We start from the raw sequence: 24,964 nt of genomic DNA on the forward strand, positions 1-24,964 counted from the left end.
ATCTTTCTATCGATAAATAGAGTCCAAAAACTGCCTGCCTGCGTGTGAAAACAAAACCGAAACCGTGTTGCCAATAGCCTCCCGTCAGAAGAGTCAGGCACAGCGTCACCGCTATGACATAATGGCGACCGATCACGAGTGTGCATAGAATGCCTTCGTGTGTGACTGACCTATACACGTTGTAATTTGTGCTCTTGTGAAATGAAACTAGTGATGCCCCGCTGTTAGTATGAACGTCGACGTAAAGTAAAGGTAATCTTTCACAGTGAAAACAGCTGCATCACGCCCTTATGCATCCGCAAGCCTGTGACTGCGAGTGTGACAAAGGCAAGAGATCAGCTGTATGTCAACCAGAAAATGTTGCCATGAATCGAAAACGTGAAAACATCAGCTTTACGGCCGGCTGGAGCTACTTTGTGTGGAATGAGCTTGACTAGATAACGACCCCAGATGCGTGCACACACGATTGCGGCGTGTGGAGAAGCGCACAAATTTCCAGAATAAATTTTCCATTCTAAGAAGACATCTGTCTAGCTCTCTACTTTTTCAATCGTCAACCTAGGGGAACGTAGGTTTATATTTTTGCACTCGTGAATATTTGGTCCACGCTTGATTCGAGTAAAGGCATTCTTTTTTCTCTTGGACGAAATCTGAATGTCATCATAAGGTACGGGGTCGGCATAAAACTGCATTGTATAACTAAGGTTTTCAGTACATTATTCCCATGGGGATTTCGCCGGGACTTAACCAATTAGTCGTAAAATTCGGGTCGTCGTGAAAACGGGGGACGTATAATTGAAGTTCCACTGTATCATAAACAGCCTTTTCTAGTCAATTTTTTATACAAGTATACTCTTGTAATGCTGAAATAAAGACATAATCTTCTTTTTTCTCTCGATGTGAAACCTTGTTTTGTACTTCCTTATAATGCTCACAAGTAAAAGCTAGCAGCACAGACCAAATGATGGGAAAAGCCTGATTGCCCCGACACTAAGCGCTGCCAACCATAGCATAATGTCTCATAAAATTCCACAGCAAGGACATGCCCGTATAATTGAACTACCAAGTTGTTAGTAATGAGTGGACAGCTCAGTTGCATTTTTCGCAGTTTCGCCCATTCATTGTCTTTTTGTTCCTGCATTTGTTGTGTCCGCTTCGTCGCCAGTGTCTGAATTGATTGTGCGCAAATTCACGGCTGCTTGCGTGACTCACAACGCCAAAATACAAGACATTGGCGCTTTGAGAGGTGTCCTTGATAGAGGAGGCATGCACCAACTTGCAGAGAGGTTTTTGTCGACGCCTTCGGCCATCTTGAAAAATAAGAAGAAGGTGTTCGAAGCGTACGGAAAAACGCATTTATCGAAACTATCCAAGATTTGTTTTCGGGCGTACCTGGACGTTGAAGTCCCTTTAATGAAGTTGCTTCAGCATGCGAAAGCAGCTCACCTACACGTGAACGGATCCATTCTTCAAAAGACGCGCTGGCACTATGCCTCAGCTGTGCAGTAACGGTTGGTTCTCTTGATTTCAAGAGCGAAACAACCTTACGTACTTGGCAGTGTGTGGGGAAAGGGGCAGCATGAACTCAGACTGACGTACTTTGGCCACCCCTGTTTTCGGAGTTTGCAGAGGACAAGGTGCACAGCTTGGTTGAAGCCGCCTTATTTTATAAGATGCTTCCTTTGAAAAGAATCGCTGCAAAATACACTGCTGTATCAGGGAGAAAACAGCCTAAAGAAAGGATTTCTATTTTGTTTGGGGCGAACATGTTGAAAACGACAAGCTCCCACTGCTTGTCATTGGCAGGATGGGTAAGCTTAGATGTCCTAAGCAAGCGCGCCTTCTCATAAAAAATGTGTCATATACTGGCATAACAAGAAGACATGGATGACGACAGCAATATTCGAGGAGTAGGTGCAGCTTCTCAAGCCAAAGTTTGCTGCCAAAGAGCTCTTTGTAATTGATAACTGCCCAGCCCACGGTAACATTGGGAACCTGAAAGCCGTCAAGATCGTCTTCCTCCCAGCAAATACAACAGCCATATCGCAGCCGATGAAAAGGGTGATTCTTCAAACGAGCAAGATGTACCGACACCACGTATTGATGAGGGTATTGCTCTGTTACGACAATGGAAAGAGTAGGAGCCAAGAGCCATCAAGCGCTGCTTTGTGCATTCCAGGTTTTGCAAATAAGGGGGCAAAGATAAGGATGTGTGAAGCTCTAACTGATGTGTGCAGCTCTAACTGCCTAGACGAAGGAGACTCGATGTGTGCCAGGGTCACGGATGCCGGTGAACACAACGGTAAAAGACTCTGCTTCGCGGAGCACTCAAATGTTGAGGCAGATGTCCAAACATCGTATGCTGACGGCAACGCTGGTGACATTAACGAACCAGCCCATGTGCCCGCTTTAGCAGCTATTGTCGATGCCGTGAGCACTTCCCGAAGCTTTGTCGCGTGCAGTGGTGGTGATAGTGAAATGCTAAGTGTTGTGAGCAGGCTAGAAAATATAGCACTTGCAACCACAATAAGCAACTCAGCGTCACTGATTATTTCGAGTAACATTTTTTTTCTCTCACAAAGAATGACTGTGATTTCATTTTTTGTAGTGTGCTTTTTTCTTCTTAATTTTGGTCAATTTGAAAATCTGCTTAATTCAAAGAATTTTCGGGGCACAGCAGCCCTCGAATAATCAAGGCTTTACTGTAGTGTGCTTGAGCAGTACCACTCAAATTGAAAATCGTCCACAGGCTTTTGTCAGCAGGGTAAAAAGGTGATGAAGGGTGTTCCACTGCAAAAACTCATGCCCAGCTGTATTGACTTATCGCTAAGGCACACGATATATTGGGCAGCAAATATAGAAAGCGTGAAGTATGCAGAAGATGTTCTAGCCAATGTGCACTACGCTGCTTGGCACACTGACCTACGATCTCGATCTCGTTGCCATCGTCCATTTCCCGCTCGGTGTCGTCCAGCGACTCTGGCTCTGCCATGTCCTCCTCCGGCACATCCGATTCTCCAGGGCCGCGACTCTGCAAATGAATCATCGGCATGAGAGCAATCAGTCATATATTTTATATTTTGCATTTGCAACATTTACCGCTACATATTGTTCTGAAAGGGGCCAAAGAGAAAAGTAGGGGTGTGCGAATATTCAGACTTTCGAACACTCTTCTAATAGTGTTTGCTATTTGATTCGATTCACACTTGAATTTTAACTATTTAAAGTATTCAAACTTCCCGAAAACCAACTCAGTCTCCATCCAATTGACAGTCGCCCCTTCAGATTTTTAATATGCTTCACCCCATCCAAATCTCGCACTCTAGTAGAGCTGCCTTTCAAACTGTTACATTAGCAAATTTACTGCCTCTAGAAAATGCTGGTTCCGACATGGAGATGCACTGTGCTGTTACAATAGCCCCTTGATTTTTTAACATGAAAGTGTTTCATGCATGGGTGCAGCACGGCTCTGTTGACGTATTTCTATCACGGATACAAATTTGTAAAATGTATACTAATAGATTTTAAAGAAAAAAAATGGCAGACGCCACATGCAGTTGGAATTGATAAAATGGGAAGCACACGTGAAAAAGGTTGATATGCCACTTTAAAATCAGCAAAACGTTACGAGGCGGACGTAAATTATGCCATACATGACTTCCATGTAATAATTATTATGTCGGGCACCTGGTATTTGTGTTCGTCGTCCATTCATGTCACATAATACCAAATTTAGTATACACTCGAATCTCAATATAACGAAGTCCACTACAATGAAATTTCTGCCATAATAAACAATTTTCTATTCCCGGTCAACCATCCATAAAAAACAATGTGAAAAATGTCTCGTCACCACGAATACTTTTCCTTTCCACTTTAACGAAGCTATTACGAGTACTACCTTATAAAAAAAAAGGAACTAGCCAAGAACTGCCCCGAAATTCCACTACTAACTAGGCCATTTCTCGATGGCTTGTAACATCCAGAGCGTACGGCTGTATCGCATCAACAGTGTCTTCATCAGAGACAAGCTTTCTGCCAGCACACGCACATCCCGCTAAATTTATCTCCATTGAGATGCTCTGCGACAGCTTGCCCATCCACCATGATGCTGCCGGTGGGCTTGATGCATGTTGTTACAACTCGCACCGCCGCTGACACTGTTGCGTAGTGCGCCGCGGTCATAGGCCACCAAGGTCACCAGCCGTTTGATAGCGCGTGTTTCTCAGCTCGCGACTGCTTCTGGGCCGAGCTGATAGATGAGCAGACAAGACAAAGGTGAGTTAGGGCACGGTTTATGCATAGCACAGAAATAGAGTCGTTACATATTCGGCACTGGGACTGACAGCCTGGGGACTCGAAGAGACGAGATGTCTTCTCTCTGACGCATATGTCGGCTTCTCTCTGACCCATAGGTCGGCTGCTTGGCGAAGCGTTGCGTGGTTTTATAAGGCCCCAGGTGATCCTATACGTCATCAACGTCTAATCAGAACTGCCGCCCGGTCGCGTCAGAATCTTCCAATGGGGAGCCGCTGCTGGGTTGCGTCGTGACCCTCAAATTCAGAGCCGCTGCGCTGGGTTGCACCCAAGGATGATTGATGTTGCCACACATTGCGTAAGACTTGCCAGACTGGATGGCGCCGCTTGCATCATCGAGCTGCTATTGGGCCTGTGAGTTGAGGGAGCTCCCCGTACATTGCCCAAGACACACCGGCGCGTCGGGTTAGGTGACTACATTGAGATGATTGCGTCAGGTGGGCTCGCTCTCGGGCTTTGACACAGATTGCTTTTGCAAAGGCAATGACGTTCGGTCTGAACTCTCAGACGTAACAGCTCCCCCCGCCGCCAGACTATGTGCCGGAAAGACGAGCTGCTTCCACATGGCTCGGATGTCGGGCGCGCTGGTTCGCCACGTCCCTCTAGGTATGCCTCTAGGGCCAGGCAAAGGATGTGGCCCCAGGCTCAGTCCCGTGAACACATCCCATTCTTGAGGATGGATCCCAGCTCCACTGGCTTGTCGCCTCGCCAAAACTTATCGCCTAGCTTTGCTCGTCCCTTCGGATGATTTTTGGTCTCAGTACTTTTCGATGGTTTCGCAACTTGTCAGAAATGGTCCGACAACAGACAACACACGACACAAGCTCGGTTACCCAATAGAACACCAGACAAAGTATAGTACAACCAAAACCTAGCTACGTGTCTATCAGGATTTCGTTCCCTCTACATCAAGAGTCACATGTAGAACGACACTAGATTCTTAAAATGAGAACTCAAATTTTTTTACCCATACAACAACGTAAAGAAATAGAATACAACATAAAGTTGGCCTCTTGAGATCACTCTGAATGAGAGTGCTCAGCTAAGGCCGTGATGAGGACAAAATTTTGCCCCGACTCGCCAGTGAAAGACCATAAGGTGGAGAAGATAATAACAAAATTGCATGGCTCAATGCGTCTGCATTAGCGTTAGCTTTCTTTTCTTGCAGCGAACGTCTAAGTTGTGCTGTCGGAGTATGATGCTCCACCTCAGTAACCGGCCCTTTATAGGCGACACGTTATTTAACCAGGTTAGGGGACAGTGGTCTGTTTCGACCACCAACCTCGAACCGGGGACACAACAGGCTACCTTTTGAGCGGCCCACACGAGGCAAGTGCATTCCTTTTCAGAAGTACTTCTCTGCAGCTCCGTTTTCGACTTAAATACAAAACTGGCCTTTTGATGTAAAAGTCACAATTTCTGCTCCTCCTTCCTCTGAAGCATTCAAAAGCTGATTTACGACCACTTGATGTTGGCTGTATGATTTCATCAAGTTACTGTGGTAAATTTTAATCGGCCGCCTTTCTAATTTCACTTTAAAATTGGTATCAGAAAGCTTCGATATTACTTTGGCGGGCCCTTCCCAATGGACCTCGAGCTTGTTTTGCTTTTTTTTGGACGACCGCAGTAGCATTACCCAACTACATACATCAAATGAGTTTCTTTGCCTATTTGTCATAGTACTCCATAGACAACACTAGTGCAGCCTTCACGTGGCTTTCCACAAAATCGTTTTTCTAAGGCGGTCTAGAACATACGCAACTACATGAGGGTCCTCATCGAATCCCTCCCAAGACTCGTGTAGCATTCGCAATGGTGTTCTCAAATTTCTGCCATATACAAGCTCTGCAGGGCTAAAACTAGTATTCTCATGAGCAGCCGATCTCAAGGCGAACATAGCGGGATGAATACACGCTTCCCAGTCGCATTTGTGCTCGTAGCAAAGAGCTCTCAGTATCCATTTCAGAACAGAATGCATACGCTCTACCGGATTAGATTGCGGGTGATGGATCGAGCTGTGCACAACTTTCATTCCGCATTTATCAAAAAAAGTAGAGGTAAGGCAGCTGGTGAAGACACTACCGTTGTCGCATTGGATTTCAGAAGGAAATCCGATGCAGGGAAACATAGATAGCAGTGCATCCACGACATGAGGGGAATTGAGCTCCTTAAGTGGTATCGCTTCTAAAAATTTTGCGGCTACACAGAGGGCCGTCAGGATGTACTGAACACCTTGCCTAGTCTATAATAATGGCCCGACGATGTCTATTACCAGGTGCTGAAAAAGTTTTGTCATAATTGGCACAAGCTTCGTGGGTGCCTTTCACTTGTCCATGGATTTCCCCGCTCTCTGACAAGTGTCGCATTAGCATTCAAAGTCTTCGATATCTTTCCAACAATTCGGCCTATAAAACTCAAAAGAAATTCTAGCCTTGGTCTTTTTCATGCCGAGATGCCCTGCTTATGCGTTTTCATGCACTAGTTCCAATAGTTAGCGACGATAATTTCGTGGCACCAAGAGCTGCTCATACTTGCGACCTTGCACATTTGTGTAGCTCCGACAAAGAAGCCCTGCCTTCTCAAAAAAGAAAACATTGTTTTTATTTTTTCTCAAGTTCACGCTTTACATTAGTGCTTTAATCGAGAGGTCCTCACGCTGCTCCCGAATGAGCGTTTCTCGCTCAACTCTCGACAGCTCACTCCAACTTTCCACTACAGGCGACAGCATTGCACCCCTCTCGCTTTGACTTGATGGCGCCATGTCGTCTCCTCTGCCGATGAGACTGTGCCAGTCGCTTTAGCGACAGGCCGCTCGAGTGACTGCTCAAGTGACTCACCCAGAGAATTTCCTGTCCGAGGTTCTGCCGACATGCCAGCAAGGTCACACAGATCAGCAGCTTTTGCACGTGATGTTTCACTACATTGAACAAGATCAAGTTCCTGCGAAAGCTTCCGCACTTGCGATCGCATGAGAGCCATCTACGCTAAGTTGGAGAAGAGTGATTTACCCTGCTCTTTGAGAAGCTGCTCAGAGTTATTGGAAAAAAGATAAAGGAAAACGATTGGGAAGCGCGGCAGACACAACCGCTTTGATGCGAAGCTTACTGAACGGGCCTTCAACGACAACCGTAGCGATTGCTAAGCAAGCACTCAGCAAATCGGCGACTTGTCTGATCTCCGTGCATTCTCCTGCAAGGTTGCCGGAGACACCAATGAAGGATGAACATCGTCCATGATTGCCACCGAGTCTCGAAGTGCTCGACTCGTTTTCTCGTTCACACTAACTCCCTGGAGATATGGCTCTAACAACCGCATGTTTTTTTCCGATTCTCAGATTGTTGCAAAAGCGAACTTTTGCTTACAGTTTATCGCGATGTGCCCTACCTTTTTGCAGTTGTAGCAGATCAGCGGCTTCCGTAATTCAATCGCCCGTGTGCTATCAGCGCGTTGTTTAGGAACCTCACTCGATTTCTCCGATTCCATTCGGCCTTCCCCTACAGTGTCCTTCGTAAAAGATGGGCCCTTCCTGAAATTACGGTGCAGAGTGGGTTTTCGTTGATCAGGTTTCTTTGAAAAACCCTCTTTCCTTTCACCCTTTTTAACGCACACTGCTCCGCTACGCAACTTTTGGCGAGTATAATACTCCTTAGCTAACTCTGCTGCCTTGTTAAGCTGCACTTCGCCAAGTTTGTCCTGCAGCCAAAGCTTGACATCATCCTCGATGCAGTGGTAGAATTGCTCCAATGCAATGCATTTTACCACTTTATCGCGATCGTCATAAACATCTTCGCCCTTGAGCCATTTAATTAAATTGGCTTTAAGACAAAACACAAATTCAACATGTGACTCATTCCCCTTTTTAGCATACTGGAACCTTTGCCGGAATGCCTCGGGTGACAACTTATAATGTCTCAAAAGCACTTCCTTAACTTTGTCATAGCTCTCCAACGCTTCTTTTGACAAGCACGTTATCACGTCGGACACTTCTGCGGGAAGAAGAGCTAACAGGTTATGCACCAAAAAAGACCGCGCCAAGGCATTTCGCTCACAGATGTGTTCGAACTTGACGAGATACTTCACCAAGTCCTCGCCTACTACGAACGGTGGCAGTTGGTTCCAAATTCTCTGACCACTGACCTGAACCGTTGCAGAAGCTATGGTAGGCACCTGTGAACCCTGAAGGATTGCGAATTCTATTAGTTTCAACTCAAGCCGCTCCTGTCTCTCGGCCTCCTCACCACGTTTTCGCCTTTCAGCTTCTTCACGTTCGCGAACTTCACGCCTTTCAGCTTCTTCGCGTTCCCGAACTTCTCGCCTTTCAGCCTCCTCGCGGCGTGCTTTGATATTCGCTCAGGCCTTATCGACTTCCTCAGCCGTCACCCTTGCATCCTTCATGATCTCAAGGATCGCTTGCTTTTGTTTCGCACGGCCTAAAGTAAGGCCAAGTTCCTCACAAATTTTGATAAGTTCCTTCCCTTTAAGGTTCTGCATCGTTCAAGCTAGCCTCTTTCTATTTGCCCCTGTAAAGAATTCACTTGCCGTACCCACTATAAGTTGACTAGCAAAACGCGCAAGTAATTTTTAGCACTACCGTGTTTACACCCTCGGTATTAACTTTGGTTTCAAAGCGCTCCGACTTGGCGTGAAACGATCAAAGCTCACTCCAATGCTTCACACAGCCCTTCTCTAAACTACTATAATTTGTGCTAGAGCAATCTGGTGAACTGAGGGGAAAACATCAGGCACTCACTGCATTGATATCACTGACGCCGGCCGATCCTGCAGCTGCCACCCTTTGTTACTAGGTGCGAAGCCAACACAGTCCCAAAGGCGCCACTGCTACGAAACTCGCCGCTGTCAACGTCACCAGCCGGGCCGACAGCGAAGGGCTCGAAGAGCCGAGATGTCTTCTCTTTAACGCATACGTCAGCTTCTCTCCGATGCATAGGTCGGCTGCTTAGGGAAGCGCCGCATGGTTCTTTATAGGCCCCAGGTGATCCTTTACGTCATCAAACGTCCAATTAGAACTGCCATGGGGTTGCGTCAGAATCTTCCGATGGGGACCCGCCGCTGAGTTACGTCATGATCCTCAAATCCGGAGTCGCTGTGCTGTGTTGCACCCAAGAACGAGTGATGTTGCCACCCAATGCGTAAGACTCCCCAGACTGGATGGCACCGCTTACATCATCTGGCTACTATCGGGCCTGTGGGTTGAGGGAGTTCGCCGTGCATTGCATAAGACACACCGGCGCGTCGGGGTAGGTAACGTCGTAGAGATGAGGCGTCAGGCGGGCTCTTTCGGGGCCTTGACACAGATTGCCTTTGCAGAGGGCAATGACGTTCGGTCTGGACTTTCAGGCGTAACAAGGTGCGGACTACGGCAGAATCGGGATCTCCAAAAACCTCCGCCATATGTTTCCGGCGTTCAATCAGAACAAAACTACTGCTCGTTGTCACTAGCCGAGCGGCCGTGAATGACAACCGCACATCGTGAGGGCGCACACGCGTGAAGCGCGCACCTTGTCCCAGCATAACTGCATTCTGCTGCAACTGCTGCAGACTCAAATACTGTCTGGTGGAACGCGATCATGGGCAACCATGAATGTAGGTGCGCAGTCAATGCGCACCGATTTAATTCATTCGTGGGGCTCTTCCGATTTTTCACTTCTGGCTAGCCGCAGACAGCCAGAGCTAGCCAGAGCGCGCTCATGGTACCAATACCTATGAATAGCTAAACATTAAAAAACAAAAAAAACGTAAGTTCGTCAATGCATGTTTGTGATGTATACTACGTGATAGCTGAGCAGCTATATATCCTCAAGCTCTTTTGGGTACACGATGACTTTCGTGCGATTTTGTGTCGTGTTGTGCAGTGACTGTTACTAGTACTAAAAAGACGTTTATGGTTTAACCAGCTCACGTCACGGCAGCTCACTTTGAATTGTTCTCGAGGAGGCGTGCGTCAGCTGGCTGTTTTGTTTGCGGATGCGGTGAGTGATCGTGCGAGCGTACAAAGTCGTACGCCAAATGCATAAGCCTGAGGATATTATTTCAACTTTTCGGTGAGCTTAGCTACGTATTTCCGAGCGGACAATGCAGAAAAAGACTAACACCCATGCGGCACATTGTTTTGTTTGCTGCCACGACGTACCACGACAGTAGAGATCGTTCACATTTACGCTGGCTGTCCTAGCATTTGATTTTGCGATATTCAGGCAGCTTCGGGTTGCCTCACGTTCCCCACACACGTGAACACGATGCTGTTTCCTGTCCAGACAGGAACTAGCTGACTGACCCCCTGGCTAGCTCTGGCTGTCAGAGAGCTGCGAGAGGCCTGAAAATCAAAGAGCCCCATTTATTGCCGTAAGAATGCGAACAAAAATAGCAACGACGCAGTTCTCACGCACTTGGCCAGTGCAGCATGCACATATTGAAAACAGAACTACTGTTTACTGCAGCCACTATGCACAAAACCGCGATTGCTAGTGTCTTCTTCATCGATAGCGAATACAATCTGAAGGTGCACAGTTAAGACAGCTGTAGAATAAGACAATAAAGCCACAAAACGAGACGAAGCGTTACGGCTTTCCTGTCGTTCACTTATGGCCACGGTAATGAAGAGCTTTTTCACTTTCTGTTGCAGTTATCAGTTGGCCTCTAGCGAAGCTTTCGCACGCTCGTTCGCGGCGCTGTGCACTCGGCACGTCCCAAGGATAGTCTAAATATTGTATTTTCTTCTGTATAACCGACACCGCCGACAGCAAACCCCAGGAAGAAGAAAAAAACTACCTAAGTATTGACACAAGGCCGCCTTCTTTGCATTGTCGTACCGTGAAGCCAACTTGCGCACCAAAATTTTGGTATAACCTACACCCCGACTACAGCTTGATTTTTTCGTATATTTTGATTGCGCAACACGAAAAAAAAATATGTTTACTCTGTGTTCGGCCAGCCATGGCTGAGTAAGCGAGAGTTAAATGCATGCGCCGCTGAGACCAAAGGACGAGTACGTTGAATCTTACAAAATATTGTGGTCTATAAACGAATTTTCACTACGACAAAATTCCGCAACAACGAAATTTTTTGCGCGTCTTGTCAATTTCATTGTAGCATTGGTTGACTGTATGTGAAACTAGGAAAACGGCAGCAAGCGCGCTTTGAACATAGCATGTAGTCATGTCTTACATGACACGCATGTTGTGATTACCATGTTTGTACCAGTCATATACTTATGTTGTCCATTCATATAACGTAACGCCAAATTACGTATATGTGAAGCTATCAAAATGGCTACGAGCACACTATGAGTGCAGCATTTACTTATGTCTTACATTACATGCATTTCATGATTATCATGTTTCCACCAGTCATATATCTTCAACATCCATTCATACCACGTAATGCCAAATTTGGTATATGTGAAGCTAGCGAAATGGCTGCGAAAGCACTAGCAGCGCAGTATTTAGACATGCTTTACATGACACGCATGTCATAATTATCATGTTTGCACCAGTCAATATGTTCGACATCCATTCATGTCACGTAACGCCAAATTTGGTATATGTGAAGCTATTAAATGGCCGCGAGCACACTATGAGAGTAGAACTTAGTCATGTATTACATGACATTCATTTCATGATTATCATGTTTGCACCAATCATATACCTTCGACATCCACTAATGTCATGTAATGCCAAATTTGGTATATATTGCTACGTGCCAGTGCATAAAGTTGAAGAAGAAAAAGCAGATAGACCGGCGCGAGCTAATCTGTGTGGCTGACGCTGCTCGCTTAACCGGCTGTAAATACATCGGTGACTACCCCTCCAAGTCCGTCTCCTTCTCATAACATATTTGGCGGAGTTGTGCGATCCCCGTCCTCACCACGGAACTCCGAAGCGGACGCTCCCTCGTCGCTTACAACAAGACCACTCAAGACACGACTACATCCTCTCGGTCGCCCGCCTTTCTGCCCGGCCTGTCAACCCAGCGCCCACAACAACTTTCGTGACGCTAACCGTGCTCAAAGACCCCGGTGTGTTCTCGGTTAGCGAGGGTTCCGACGTCGACCAGTGGCTACGCCTCTACGAACGCGTCAGCGCCACTTACAGGTGGGATCCCACTCTTATGCTCACAAACGTCATATTTTATCTCGACGGAACCCCTCGTGTTTGATTTGACAACCACAAGCATGAAATAACAAGCTGGGAGAGCTTCAAGAAAAAGATCGGTGACCTTTTTGGTAACATCTCTGGTCGTCGTGAAGCTGCGAAAAATGAGTTGTCGAGTCGCGCACAATCTTCCACGAAGCCCTACATCGGTTACATTCAGGCTGTCCTCTCACTATGCTGCCAAGCTGACGAAAACATGTCCGAACCTGAAAAAGTTGCGCATATCCTAAAGGGTATCGCCGACAATATTTCAACTTGTTGGTATTCAACAATGTGTTATCTGTTGACGCGATCATTCAAGAATGCCGCCGGTTCCAACAAGCTAAAAGCAGACGCATTTTCATCAGTTACAGCGCCTTCCGAACACCACTGCGACGTCCATGTGTCTCGACACATATTGTCACATGCGTCCCACGAAAAAGACGAAGGCGACAGCGCATACGCGCATCTGCACGCTTTTATGCAGAACGCAACAACGAGAAAGATGAGGAACTCTCTCTCACGCGGTTAACAAAGAGACCGACCCGCTGCTGTTTTCTCAGCGTCTTCGAGTACGACCTCTCTCTTGACGTCGCGACACTGGTGGAGGTGCTGGGGCCTGCAACCTGATGCAAGAAAGCGTTGTTCGGGATCGTACACCCAGTCCGGAGCCTCAACGTCTTGTTGCGACTCCAGTACACCGATTCAGCCGGCGCCTATTAGGCCTAAGCCCAGAACTCTTGACGGCATCTCCTGTTACCAACATGGCGGCCCCTTCAGCGTCTGCGAATCTTCCCCCGGCCCAGACGACTCACCCTTACCATGTAACTTTTGAGACTCCTCGTGTTCCCGAAGTCTTCTGTGGAGAACCGTATGAAGATGTCGAGGACTGGCTCGACCAGTTCGAGCGGACCGCTGTGGTGAATCGTTGGAGCGTGCAAGAAAAACTTGGCCGTGCCTACTTCGCAATGGAAAATAGCGCTCGCACATGGTACGAGAACAGGGAGCCTACTTTCCAAACCTGGGACAATTTCCGCCAAAAGCTTCTCGAGACGTTCCTGAGTGCGGACCGACGGGATCTCGCACAGCAGATGATCGAAGCCCGCATGCAAAAGCCGAACGAAAGCGTGGCCATGTTCACTGAGGATATGGCCCGCCTATTTCGCCGCGCTGACCCTGACATGCCCGAGGCAAGGAAAGTTCGTCATCTGATGCGGGGAGTTAAGGAACCGCTTTTCGCCGGCCTTGTACGAAATCCGCCAACAACAGTGGATGAATTCATCAAAGAGGCGACTGTCATTGAGCGGGCGCTCCGGCAATGATGCCGCCACTTTAACCGCCTGCCCGACCAAACGCCTGTTGGTGCCGCCGCTCAAAACGCCGCTGTTTCTGAAAACTCTTTTTGGCAAATGATCCGACAAATCCTGCGGGAAGAGCTGCGGGCCCTCGGCCTTCCGTCTACCGATCCCCCAGTTGCTTCTGTTGCAGAAATCGTGCGCCAGGAACTACGGCAAGCCTTTCCCTCACCGGCGCCACCACCCGAACCACGTCCACTGACCTATGCTGATGCCGTCCGCCGTCATCCGCCTGCCCCAGAAGAACCACCCTTTCAGCCACGGCCCGTTACCTTGCCGTGGTGGCAGCGTGAACCTGTCCGGCGACCACCAGTACGTCGGACCGACTTGTGGCGCACCGCCGACCGTCGACCCCTTTGTTTCCACTACGGCGAACCAGGCCACATCTCGCGCTACTGCCGTCATCGAGAAACCCGGGTTGGAAACTTTTCTCGGCCCGCTTCTTTTTATTCTGAAGACCCTCGTGACCATGGTGCTGATCGCCTACCGACCAACCAAGCGTCTTCACCAAGTCGTCGCTGGCGGTCTCCCTCACCTGCACGAGGTCAGAATTCCCCGAATCGCCAAAGATACGCGGACACCATCAGAAACCGCTCAACAAGCCCGTGCCAGGGAAACTAACTGCCGCGACCTCCGGGGGCAAGGTTGCCAATTGCCGAGACGCCAAAAAGACCCCCTTGCCTCTACACAAAGACGACATGACGACGGTGATGCCGAAGACGACAACAACCACGAGTACTACTGCCAATGAATTTGTACGTGCCGACCTCAGCGTTATTATAGACGGACACCACGTAACAGCACTGGTTGACACTGGTGCTGACTTCTCTGTTATGCGACAAGAGCTCGCCGACCGCCTTAAGAAGGTTAAGACGCCATGGAGTGGGCCGAGCATAAGGAGTGCTGTTGGGCAGCTAATGACGCCAACCGGTAAATGCACCGCTCGGCTCGTAATCGATGATTCGAACTTCGTCGCCACTTTTGTCATTTTACCGGACTGTTGTAAAGAGTTGATTTTGGGTATGAATTTTCTGCGAGAGTACGGTGCTATCATCAACATCCCAGAACGTATCGTCACCTTTTCCGCCCATCCTTACGTCGACGCCACCACTGAAGAACAACTGCAACGTTTACGTGTAGCCGATGATGTGATGCTCCTGCCGAGATCTTGCTGCCTTGTGTCGGTGTTGTGTGAACGGCCGTGCCGTAATGAGGTGATAGCGGAGCGAATAGACACGCTATTGCTTACGCAAGGTGTTTCAATAGCGAGAGGCATTCTGGCACTAATTGATGGGCGGGCAGAAGTCCTCATCACCAACTTCAGCAACGAGCGTCGTCACATCCAGAAGGGCACCGCGATTGCCTACTACGACGACGTGGACCAAGCCAGAGATTGCTTCGCTTTGCAAACGGACGAGGCGACCATCCCAGCCTCGACACCTTTGTCTGTCAACATTTGCTCAACCCTGTCAGCCTCGGAAAAACAGCGCCTACTAGAGCTGATATACCAGTTCAAAAATTGTTTTTCGTGCACGTCGAAAGTCAAGCAAACACCACTGACCCGGCACCGAATCATCATTGAAGAAAATACGAGACCGATCTGTCAAAACCCATACCGTGTGGCTCCGAAAGAACGTGAGGAGATCCAAAAGCAAGTTCATAAGATGCTCCAAGATCACGTAATACAGCCTTCCAAGAGCCCCTGGGCATCCCCCATGGTATTGGTTAAAAAGAAAGACGGCAGCTTGCGTTTCTGTATAGATTACCGCAAGTTAAATCAAGTAACGAAGAAAGACGTCTACCCACTGCCACGTATAGATGACTCTTTTGATCGGCTGCGGCATGCACGCTATTTTTTATCGATGGACCTGCGAAGTGGCTATTGGCAAAGAGAGGTCGACGAGAGAGACCGTGAAAAAACTGCTTTCGTGACGCCCGACGGTCTTTATGAATTTAAAGTGCTTCCATTCGGGTTATGCTCAGCGCCAGCCACTTTTCAGCGTTTAATGGACACTGTGCTATCAGGACTTAAGTGGCAGACATGCTTGGTTTATCTAGACGACGTTGTCGTCTTCTCAGCTACATTCGAGGAACACCTAAGTCGATTATTCGCAGTTCTAGAAGCTATACGTTCGGCTGGCCTGACTTTAAAGCCAGAGAAGTGCCATTTCGGTTTCAACGAACTTTGCTTCTTATTCTTAGGCCACGTGGTCAGCCACGAAGGTGTTCGAACTGACCCGGGCAAAATCGACGCTGTCACAAAGTTTCCCGCACCGCATGACAAAAGAGCAGTGAGACGCTTCTTAGGCCTCTGCGCTTATTACCGACGATTCATCGCCAACTTTTCGTCTATTGCGGCGCCTCTGACGCGGCTCACACGAGAGGATGTCCCCTTTCTTTGGAGCGAAAAGGAACAAACATCGTTCAACGAATTACGCCAACGCCTCCAAACACCTCCGGTTCTGGCGCACTTTGACCAGGAAGCGCCAACAGCACTTCACACCGACGCAAGCAATGTAGGCCTGGGCGCCGTACTGATACAATGGCAAGATAACTCCGAGAAAGTGATAGCCTATGCCAGCAGAGCTCTCTCTCGCACGGAAGAGAACTACTCGACTACCGAGAAAGAGTGCCTCGCCGTGGTTTGGGCGGTTCTCAAATTTCGACCGTATCTGTACGGCCGCTCATTCAAGGTCGTCAGTGATCACCACTCGCTTTGCTAGCTCACTAACTTGAAAGACCCATCCGGCCGTTTAGCACGCTGGAGCCTTCGGCTTCAGGAGTTTGATATGACCATTATTTATAAATCAGGGAAGAAGCACACCGACGCAGACTGTCTCTCGCGGTCACCCGTTGAGCCTGCCGCTATTAATGACGAGTCTATGGACGCCGCATTCTTGGGAGTCATCAACGCGGCCACTATCTCACAAGAGCAGCGCCGTGACCCTGACCTGCTTTCGCTTATCGATTTCTTAGAAGGACGACGGGAAGACGTGTCGCGAATTTTTGCGAGAGGAGTGCCATCTTTTTGTTTAAGGAACGACGTCCTATACAAGAAAAACTTTTCTCCCACCGGCAGCCCATACTTGCTCGTCGTCCCTGCATCACTGCGAAAAAAAATTCTGGAAGACTGCCATGATGAAGTCACCTCTGGTCATCTCGGTTACAATCGAACAAGGTCCCGTCTGCAAAACAGTTACTACTGGCCTAACCTACCTGCTGCTGTGAAACATCACGTCCAAACATGTGCTGACTGTCAAAGACGCAAAGCACCGCCCAGCAGGCCGGCAGGCTTATTACATTCCGTTCAAGTGCCAGCAAAGCCATTCGCCCAAATCGGAATGGATTTCCTGGGCCCATTCCCAACTTCTACCACAGGGAACAGATGGATCATTGTCGCCACTGATTACTTGTCTCGCTACGCAGAAACTAAAGCCATGCCGAGGGCCACAGCAGCAGAAGCGGCTCATTTCTTCATAGAAAACGTCGTCCTTCGGCATGGTGCTCCAACAGTTCTCATCACGGATAGAGGAACTGCGTTCGTGGCAGAACTTTTGGAGTCGGTTCTCAGGCTCAGTGGTACAGCTCACCGGAGAACAACGGCGTACCACCCACAAACGAATGGACTAACAGAGCGGCTTAATAAGACCCTCGCAGACATGCTCTGCATGTATGTCGACACAGAACACAAGAACTGGGACGAAATCTTAATAATAATAATAATAATAATAATAATAATAATAATAATATTTATTTGATCTTGACAACTTCAAGAAAGGTACAGGAGCTAAAGGCGAGCAACGCCTGACAGGGGCCCCGGTACCCGTAACATGTTACAACATCATATTACATGGCATAATAGTAGTTCATTGGCAGTAAACAAAAATATAAAAAATCGTTACACATTTGATATACAATGCATTAGGAATACAAAGTCTTTCGCATTCGTACGTCCACATAGTTACTGTGCTATTTTTTTTTTTTTTTTTTTAATAGACAGAGGCATAAGATAACAAAAGGAGTATTGATATCAGCACACAATCAAGCTCAATCATACGCATGGAATGCAATAGTATACATAGATACATACACATACACCCATATATATATATATATATATATATACATACATATATACACACACATATATATACACATACACACACATATACATACACATATACACATACATACACACACATATACACACACATATATACACACATATATACACCCACATACACATATATACACACATATATATACACACATATACATACACACATATACACATACACATATATACACACATACACACACATATACCCACACACACATGTGTTGCAATAGTCATTCTCTCAAAGCCTGTGCAAGTAACAGTTCCTTCACTTTATTTTTGAATGCATTTCTAGTCGTGAAGAATTCAATATGACCTTCTAGCTTATTCAGGATCATTAGTACTTGGTGGCTGGTTGTTTGTGTACCATAGTTAGTCCTGGTTTCTTGCCTTATGTGACCTTCGCCTATAATACTGCCCGGCAGGAAACTACCGGAATGACACCGTTTAGTTTAATACACGGGCGCAAAGTCACTACAACGTTAAACGCTATGCTGCCGCACGAGTGTGACGACACTCACGCTGACGCCGAAGAATTTGGTCAGCGTGCCGAAGAAGCCCGACAGCTAGCCCGCGTGTGTATTTGTCACCAGCAACACAAAAATGCAAAACGGTATGACCTACGACATAAATTGGTAACCTACAAACCAGGCGACAAGGTATGGGTCTGGATTCCAATACGTCGACGCGGACTTTCAGAAAAGCTTTTATGACGATTCTTTGGCCCATATTGAGTCACCCGACGATTGAACGACATCAACTACGAAGTTATTCCCGACGGCGATTGCAGTTCCAGTCGCCGAAACTGCTCACCCGAAATCGTGCATGTCATCCGGATGAAACCCTACTTGTCCAGCTAACTCTCGTTTGTCCTGATCGTGCCGGTGCATATGTGCGTTTTTATAAGTAGAGTGCCTTGGCTGCGCATCGGGACGATGCCATCTTTGGAGGAAGGCAAATGTCACATGCGTCCCGCGAAAAAGACGAAGGCGACAGCGCATACGCGCATCTGCACGCTTTTATGCAGAACGCAACAACGAGAAAGATGAGGAACTCTCTCTCACGCGGTTAACAAAGAGACCGACCCGCTGCTGTTTTCTCAGCGTCTTCGAGTACGACCTCTCTTTTGACGTCGCGACAATATCATCCACCAGATACTTGTGACAACTTGACGCGAATCGTCAGGCAAGAACTTAAAGCGGCTGCTCCAGCTAAGGTGGGACTAACGTCCCCTGACCCCTCTCCTCCAATTACGTTGCCTATCATTCAAGCAGTTGTCCGGCAGGAAATTGCCAGCTTGGGTATTCACTCTATCTCACCACCTCCCCGCACCGACTACCAGCCCCAATACACGCCTGCACATCACTTCCCGACCGGCTCTCCCTCAACATTCTGTAATTCGTCCGCATGGCGAACACACGATGAGAAGCCGATCTGCTTCTTGTGTCACAGAATCGGGCACATTTCTCGCCATTGCAGAAGTCGCTGGGGTCCTCCAGCACAACCGTCCTCTCGTCTCTTTTTTGCAGGTCCTGCCTATCGCCATGAGACCAGCCGCGAACATTTTGCCCAGGAACCTGCTTCTGAACACCGCTACTCCCGCTCTCCATCCCCCCCAACGTCGCCAGTCTCGTTCTCTACAGCCCCGCCGACCGTCTTCCCCCGCCTCCCACGAGGTTCCCCGACGGAAAACTAAGTGTTGCAGCCCCCGGAGGTGGGGCTGCATCGCTCAGACCGACCGAAAATCCTCTCTTGACGATACCGACAAAACGGAACCTTATAGATGTACAAGTAGACGGCGTACATGTCACTGCTCTTGTCGACACCGGCGCTCAACTTTCCGTGATGACGAGTGATTTTCGCCGCAAGCTCAAGAAGGTTCTCACATCTGCGACCACTCAGTTCGTCCCGTGTTGCGGATCGTTCAATCTATCGTTCAAATGTGCTCTGCTCGTGTGAGCATTGCGAATCGACACACAGTTGTTCTTTTCACCATTCTTGATAAATGCCCCCACAACGTAATCTTAGGCCTCAACTTCCTGTCCGCACAATCTGCCCTTATAGACTGTTCGACCAGTACACTCCGTCTACACTTGCCCGCAACAGAACCTCTCGCACAACGGCTGAGTCACCTCTGCACAACGAGACACGCGCGCCTCCCTCCACAGACACTGACCTACATAGACCTCGTCTCAATACCATCAGTTCCCGACGGTGACTATGTTCTGACCCCTATCACCAATATCCTTATAAACCGCGGCATTACATTACCGCACACCATTCTGTCCGTTGCAGGAAATTCCATGTGCCTCCCAGTTGTCAACTTTACCTTGACACCTCGAGTTCTGCCACAAGGGATCTCTTTGGCGTTACCCTGCACCTTGGAAGACAATGTGGTAGATGTTTTTTCGCGATGGCCGCTCCTTCTGACCCCCACGCTCAACATCAATCTGCCACTTGCTCCGACAGCACTATTACGTCGATGATCGCTTCCAATTTAACGCAGCAGCAGACTGTTGAGCTCCACCGGGTTCTGCTGCCCTACATCGACGCTTTTGACCTCAGCGGCCGCCCGTAGGGGAAAGCTACCAATATGACCCACCCAATAAACACTGGTAATGAGCATCCTATTCATAGACGTCCATATCGAGTGTCGGCGGCCGAGCGTCACATTATCCAACGTGAGATGAACAAAATGCTTGCCAAGGACATCATTGAGCCATCCTGCAGTCCTTGGGCTTCTCCTGCAGTGCTAGTCCGCAAGAAAGATGGTGCATGGCGTTTCTGCGTTGATTATTGGCACCTCAACAAAATTACCAAAAAAAGACGTGTACTCTCTGCCACGAATAGATGATGTGCTTGATTGCCTTTATGGGTCCCACTATTTTTCCTCCATAGACCTTCGTTCCGGCTACTGGCAGATAGAGGTAGATGAAATAGACCGTGAAAAAACGGCATTTATCACCTCCGATGGCCTATATTAGTTCAAGGTCATGCCCTTCGGCCTTTGTAACGCTACAGCCACTTTCGAACGAATGATGGACTCCCTGCTCAGAGGATTCAAATGGTCCACCTGTTTGTGCTACTTGGACGACGTCATCGTCTTTTCACCAACATTTGAAACTTATATAGAGCGCCTCTCAGCCATCTTAGAAATCTTCCGTCGCGCTGGCCTGCAGCTCAACTCGTCCAAATGTCACTTTAAACGCCATCAAATCATAGTACTTGGCCATTTAGTAGACGCCAACGGTGTACAACCAGACCCGGCAAAAATCAGCGCCCTCAAAAACGCCGCTGCCCACGGCTCCGCACGTGGGAGCATGGACTGGGATCGCTAACACTGGCGCGGTCCCTCGGGCCACCGACGACTTTGCGCCTCGGCTCGCCACTGCGCACCTCCCCCGCTACTCCGGTGCTAGAGACTTGCAGTCGCCGGAGGAGTTTCTTGAACGTTTGGAAAACTTCTGCCTCGTGACGGGGGTCGCCGCCGATAAGCGACTGACATACGAGGTACCGGCTGCCCTCGAGGGTGGCGCGAAGTTGTGGTGGCGGTTCGTGCGCGGGTTCGACTCGTGGGAGCAATTCACTGCCGCCGTCCGCTCTGAGTTCTCGTCGATTGACGCGAAGCGTCGCCTGAAGGCGGAGCTCGAACAGCGCACGCAGCACTCGGAAAAAAATTTGAAAGAGTTTATATATGCGATCGCAACGTTTTACGACCGCATCGGGGAAGAGGTCTCCGAAGCCGAGTAGGTGCAGCGCGTACTGAGGCAGATGCACCCTCAGTTGCAAGATTTGGCGAAGGGGCATGCCTACAACGACCTCGCCGAGTTGGTGAAGGCAGCCGACGGCCTAATGGAGCGGGCTTGGCGTTGCCTCCAGTACAGACGACCGCCACTTCCGAGCAACCAAGTAGCCAGAGATCTGGCGTTCCGCCCTAGCCAGGCCCCCGACCATCACTCACTGCCGCAGCCGAACACTATGGCGACGGCGTCGTTCGCTTCGTTTGCTGCTGCCCCACCGGCACCGCCGACTTATCACTGGCCACTGCATCCAGCTGCGCTAGACCCGTCGTACTGCCGGGACCGACAGTACTCGTGCGAAACAGCGCCTCCGTTTTCACCCTACGGGCCGGGACCGATGTCGCGGCAGGAGCCCGCGAGTGGAGTAATGCGTGTGCAGTGCCATCGCTGTGGTGGATTCGGCCACATATCTCGTAACTGTGCCACGGGTCGACGAATGGGGCCACCCGTTTGCTTCCGGTGCCAGCGATCGGGTCACCTGCAAGCACAGTGCCCAGGAAACCAGTGGCGGTAGGTGCTGCTCCGGCGGGTACCTACGGCAGTGCGCACCAAGTAGTGACCACAGCCGGTGGCAAAGAGCCCTTTATGGACGTCCGTATCGGGTCGTCGACGTTCAAGGCCCTGCTAGATACAGGCTCAAGTGTAAGCTTCTTCTGACCGCACGCCGCGGCGGCAGCCAAGCTTCTGGAGCCAAACCCAAGGCAGACGTACGCGTGCTGCGTTTGACATCAGGCTGGTCGCAGTCAACCATGTCTCTGAAGTGCCAGATCGAGTGGGCTGCCGGTTGCCGCAGACAGCAGTTTTTGTGCGTTCCTGACCTGTGCCGTGACGTTGTCCTTGGTAGGGATTTCCTGACGGTGAATGGCATCTCTCTGCATGTGTCACTTGGTGGGTGGACTGTCGGCACAGAACCACAAAGAATTGTGCCCTTTGTCAAGGCCCTTAAGGAACAGCCAGAGGCAGTGGATGATTTTGGAGACAGTCTGCGCTGCATTTTTGCTGAGGGCGATGCCAGTGTGTGCCAGTGTGCCGGAGGCGACTGCAGCCTGCAATGTGTTCATTCCCGGCCACTCGTCGGACCTAGACCCACGCATGAAACACATTTTAGAAGAGTTTAGAGAAATCTTCACCACAACTCCGGGCTGCACAACCCTGGCAGAGCATCGCATAGACACGGGAGACAACGCACCTGTTCGATGCAATTTGCGACCAGTGAATGCCAAGAAGCAGGCCATCATGGACAACTGCATTCAAGACCTGCTGGCACAGAACCTCATCCGCCCTAGCCAAAGTCAGCATGCCAGTGCTCCAGTCCTGGTTGAGAAGTGTGGTGGCTACCGCATGGCTGTGGATTACTGCCAGCTGAATGCACGCACTAAGGTGCCAGTCTACCCCATGCCGAGGACTGATTGGTTGCTGGCACAGCTGGGACGAGCCAGGTGGTTCTCAAGTTTTGATCATTCACAGGGTTTTTTTTAAATCCCTGTTCAAGAGCAGGATATTCCAAAGACAGCGTTCATTTGCCATCGGGGAACCTTCGAGTTCATGAGAATGCCCTTTGGATTTGCCGGAGGTCCTGCCACGTTTCAGACCCTGATGGACCGACTACTACTGGAGGGAATTATTCACCAGTTTGCTATGGCGTTTCTCGATGATGTCCTGGTGTATTCGGAGACCCTAGAGGATCATCTTGAGCATGTTCAGGAGGTGTTGAAGCGGATAAGTTCGGCACAGCTGACCATTAACCCAGAGAAGGTGCACGTGTGCTGTCAATACCTGAAGTTCCTTGGCCATGAAATATCGCCCGGGCAGTGTAGGCCGGGCAAGGAAAAAGTGCGAGTGGTGCTGGACTATCCTCAACCAACAACACTCAAACAGCTGCAGGCCTTCCTGGGACTAGCAGGCTATTACAGAGGGTTCATACCTCAGTTTTCTATCACTGCACGTACACTCACAGAACTCCTTAAGAAAAACCAACGTTGGCGGTGGGAGCTGCAGCAAGAGGAAGCCTTTAGAGCAGTTAAGCAGTCCCTGGCCGACGATGTTGTTGTAAACTTGCCGGACCTCAACAGAGCATTCGTGGTAGAAACAGACGCCAGTGGAGTCGGCATTGCAGCGGTGCTTCTGCAGGCAGCCGAGAGTGATGCTCAACTGCGTCCAATAAGCTTCATTAGCAGGGTCCTCACTGAGGCAGAGCAGCGCTATACAGTGCAAGAATGGGAGTGTCTGGCTGTGGTGTAGGCAGTGGACAAGTTCCGACCATACCTTGAGTTCACCGAGTTTGAGGTACACTGTGATCACTCCTCACTGTCCTGGATGTTCACCACACACCAGACCTCACCACGTGTAAAGCGTTGGGTTTTGCAGCTGCAAGGTTTCAACTGCAGGATCAAGCACAGGCGGGGTCTTGCAAATGTGCCAGCCGACGCCTTGAGCAGAGCTCCCCTTCAGCACCAGGAAGTTCCAAGCCCGAGTCTACACGAGACGCTGTTCCCTATGGCTGTTCCAGAGCTCAGCCCACAAATCAGCTTTGAGGCAGCTGCTGTAGCATCTGAAGTGAACGACACTACTGTCTTGAATGATGCAAGGCTCCTCGCCCAGGAACAAGAACAGGACCCCATACTGTCAAAACTACGAACTGTGATGAAGGTAGGGAAGCTCCCGCCCACTGACAGTGATCAACCTTTGATCAAAGACCTGGCGGAGACGACCGAGATGGAAGAGAGTGGGTTGCTTGTACAGCACCGAACAGGAAAGTACCTTGGCTACCAGACCATCTCTGCAACTTGGTCCTGCGACTGTCCCATGACCACCCGATTAGCGGCCACTCTGGCTTTTTTAAGACCCTCAAACACATTTCTCAGAATTTCGTGTGGCTGGGTATGCGCTCGAACATATCCAAGTATGTGCGATGTTGCCAGGTTTGTCAGCGCACCAAAGCCCACCGGCAGAAGCTAGAAGGGCTGATGAGCAGTCAATGGGCACTGCCCCCATGGAACAGCTCAGCGTGGACATAATTGGGCCCTTGCCTATGACGCCTCGACGCTACAAGTACCTCCTCGTGGTGATTGACAAGTTCACCAAGTTCATTGAACTTTTTCCATTACGGGCAGCAAACAGCAAGAGTGTGGTGGCCTGCATAATCCAGGTTTTTTACAGACATGGCACACCTGTCTCCATTTCAAGTGATAATGGAAAGCCGTTTGTAAGCAGGTTGTGGAAGGG

The 24,964-nt window shown here is 49.2% G+C and overlaps 1 protein-coding gene across 7 annotated transcripts in view; it reads right to left on the minus strand.

Annotated features, from left to right (window-relative positions):
- The window catches only part of Mgtor (nuclear basket protein megator), a 905,575-nt gene that overhangs the window by 566,748 nt on the left and 313,863 nt on the right, over nt 1–24,964 (minus strand). For all 7 annotated transcript variants that reach the window (XR_012884775.1, XM_075868440.1, XM_075868441.1 and 4 more), the window contains exon 41: nt 2,923–3,031. Coding sequence is in view for 6 of the 7 variants with exons in the window: in XM_075868440.1 (XP_075724555.1) it covers nt 2,923–3,031 (109 nt within the window). In the remaining variant the exon portion in view is untranslated. The remainder of the gene's footprint in view (nt 1–2,922; nt 3,032–24,964) is intronic.

This window comes from Rhipicephalus microplus, chromosome 7, assembly GCF_043290135.1.
Source record: "Rhipicephalus microplus isolate Deutch F79 chromosome 7, USDA_Rmic, whole genome shotgun sequence".
NCBI classification, from domain to species: domain Eukaryota; kingdom Metazoa; phylum Arthropoda; class Arachnida; order Ixodida; family Ixodidae; genus Rhipicephalus; species Rhipicephalus microplus.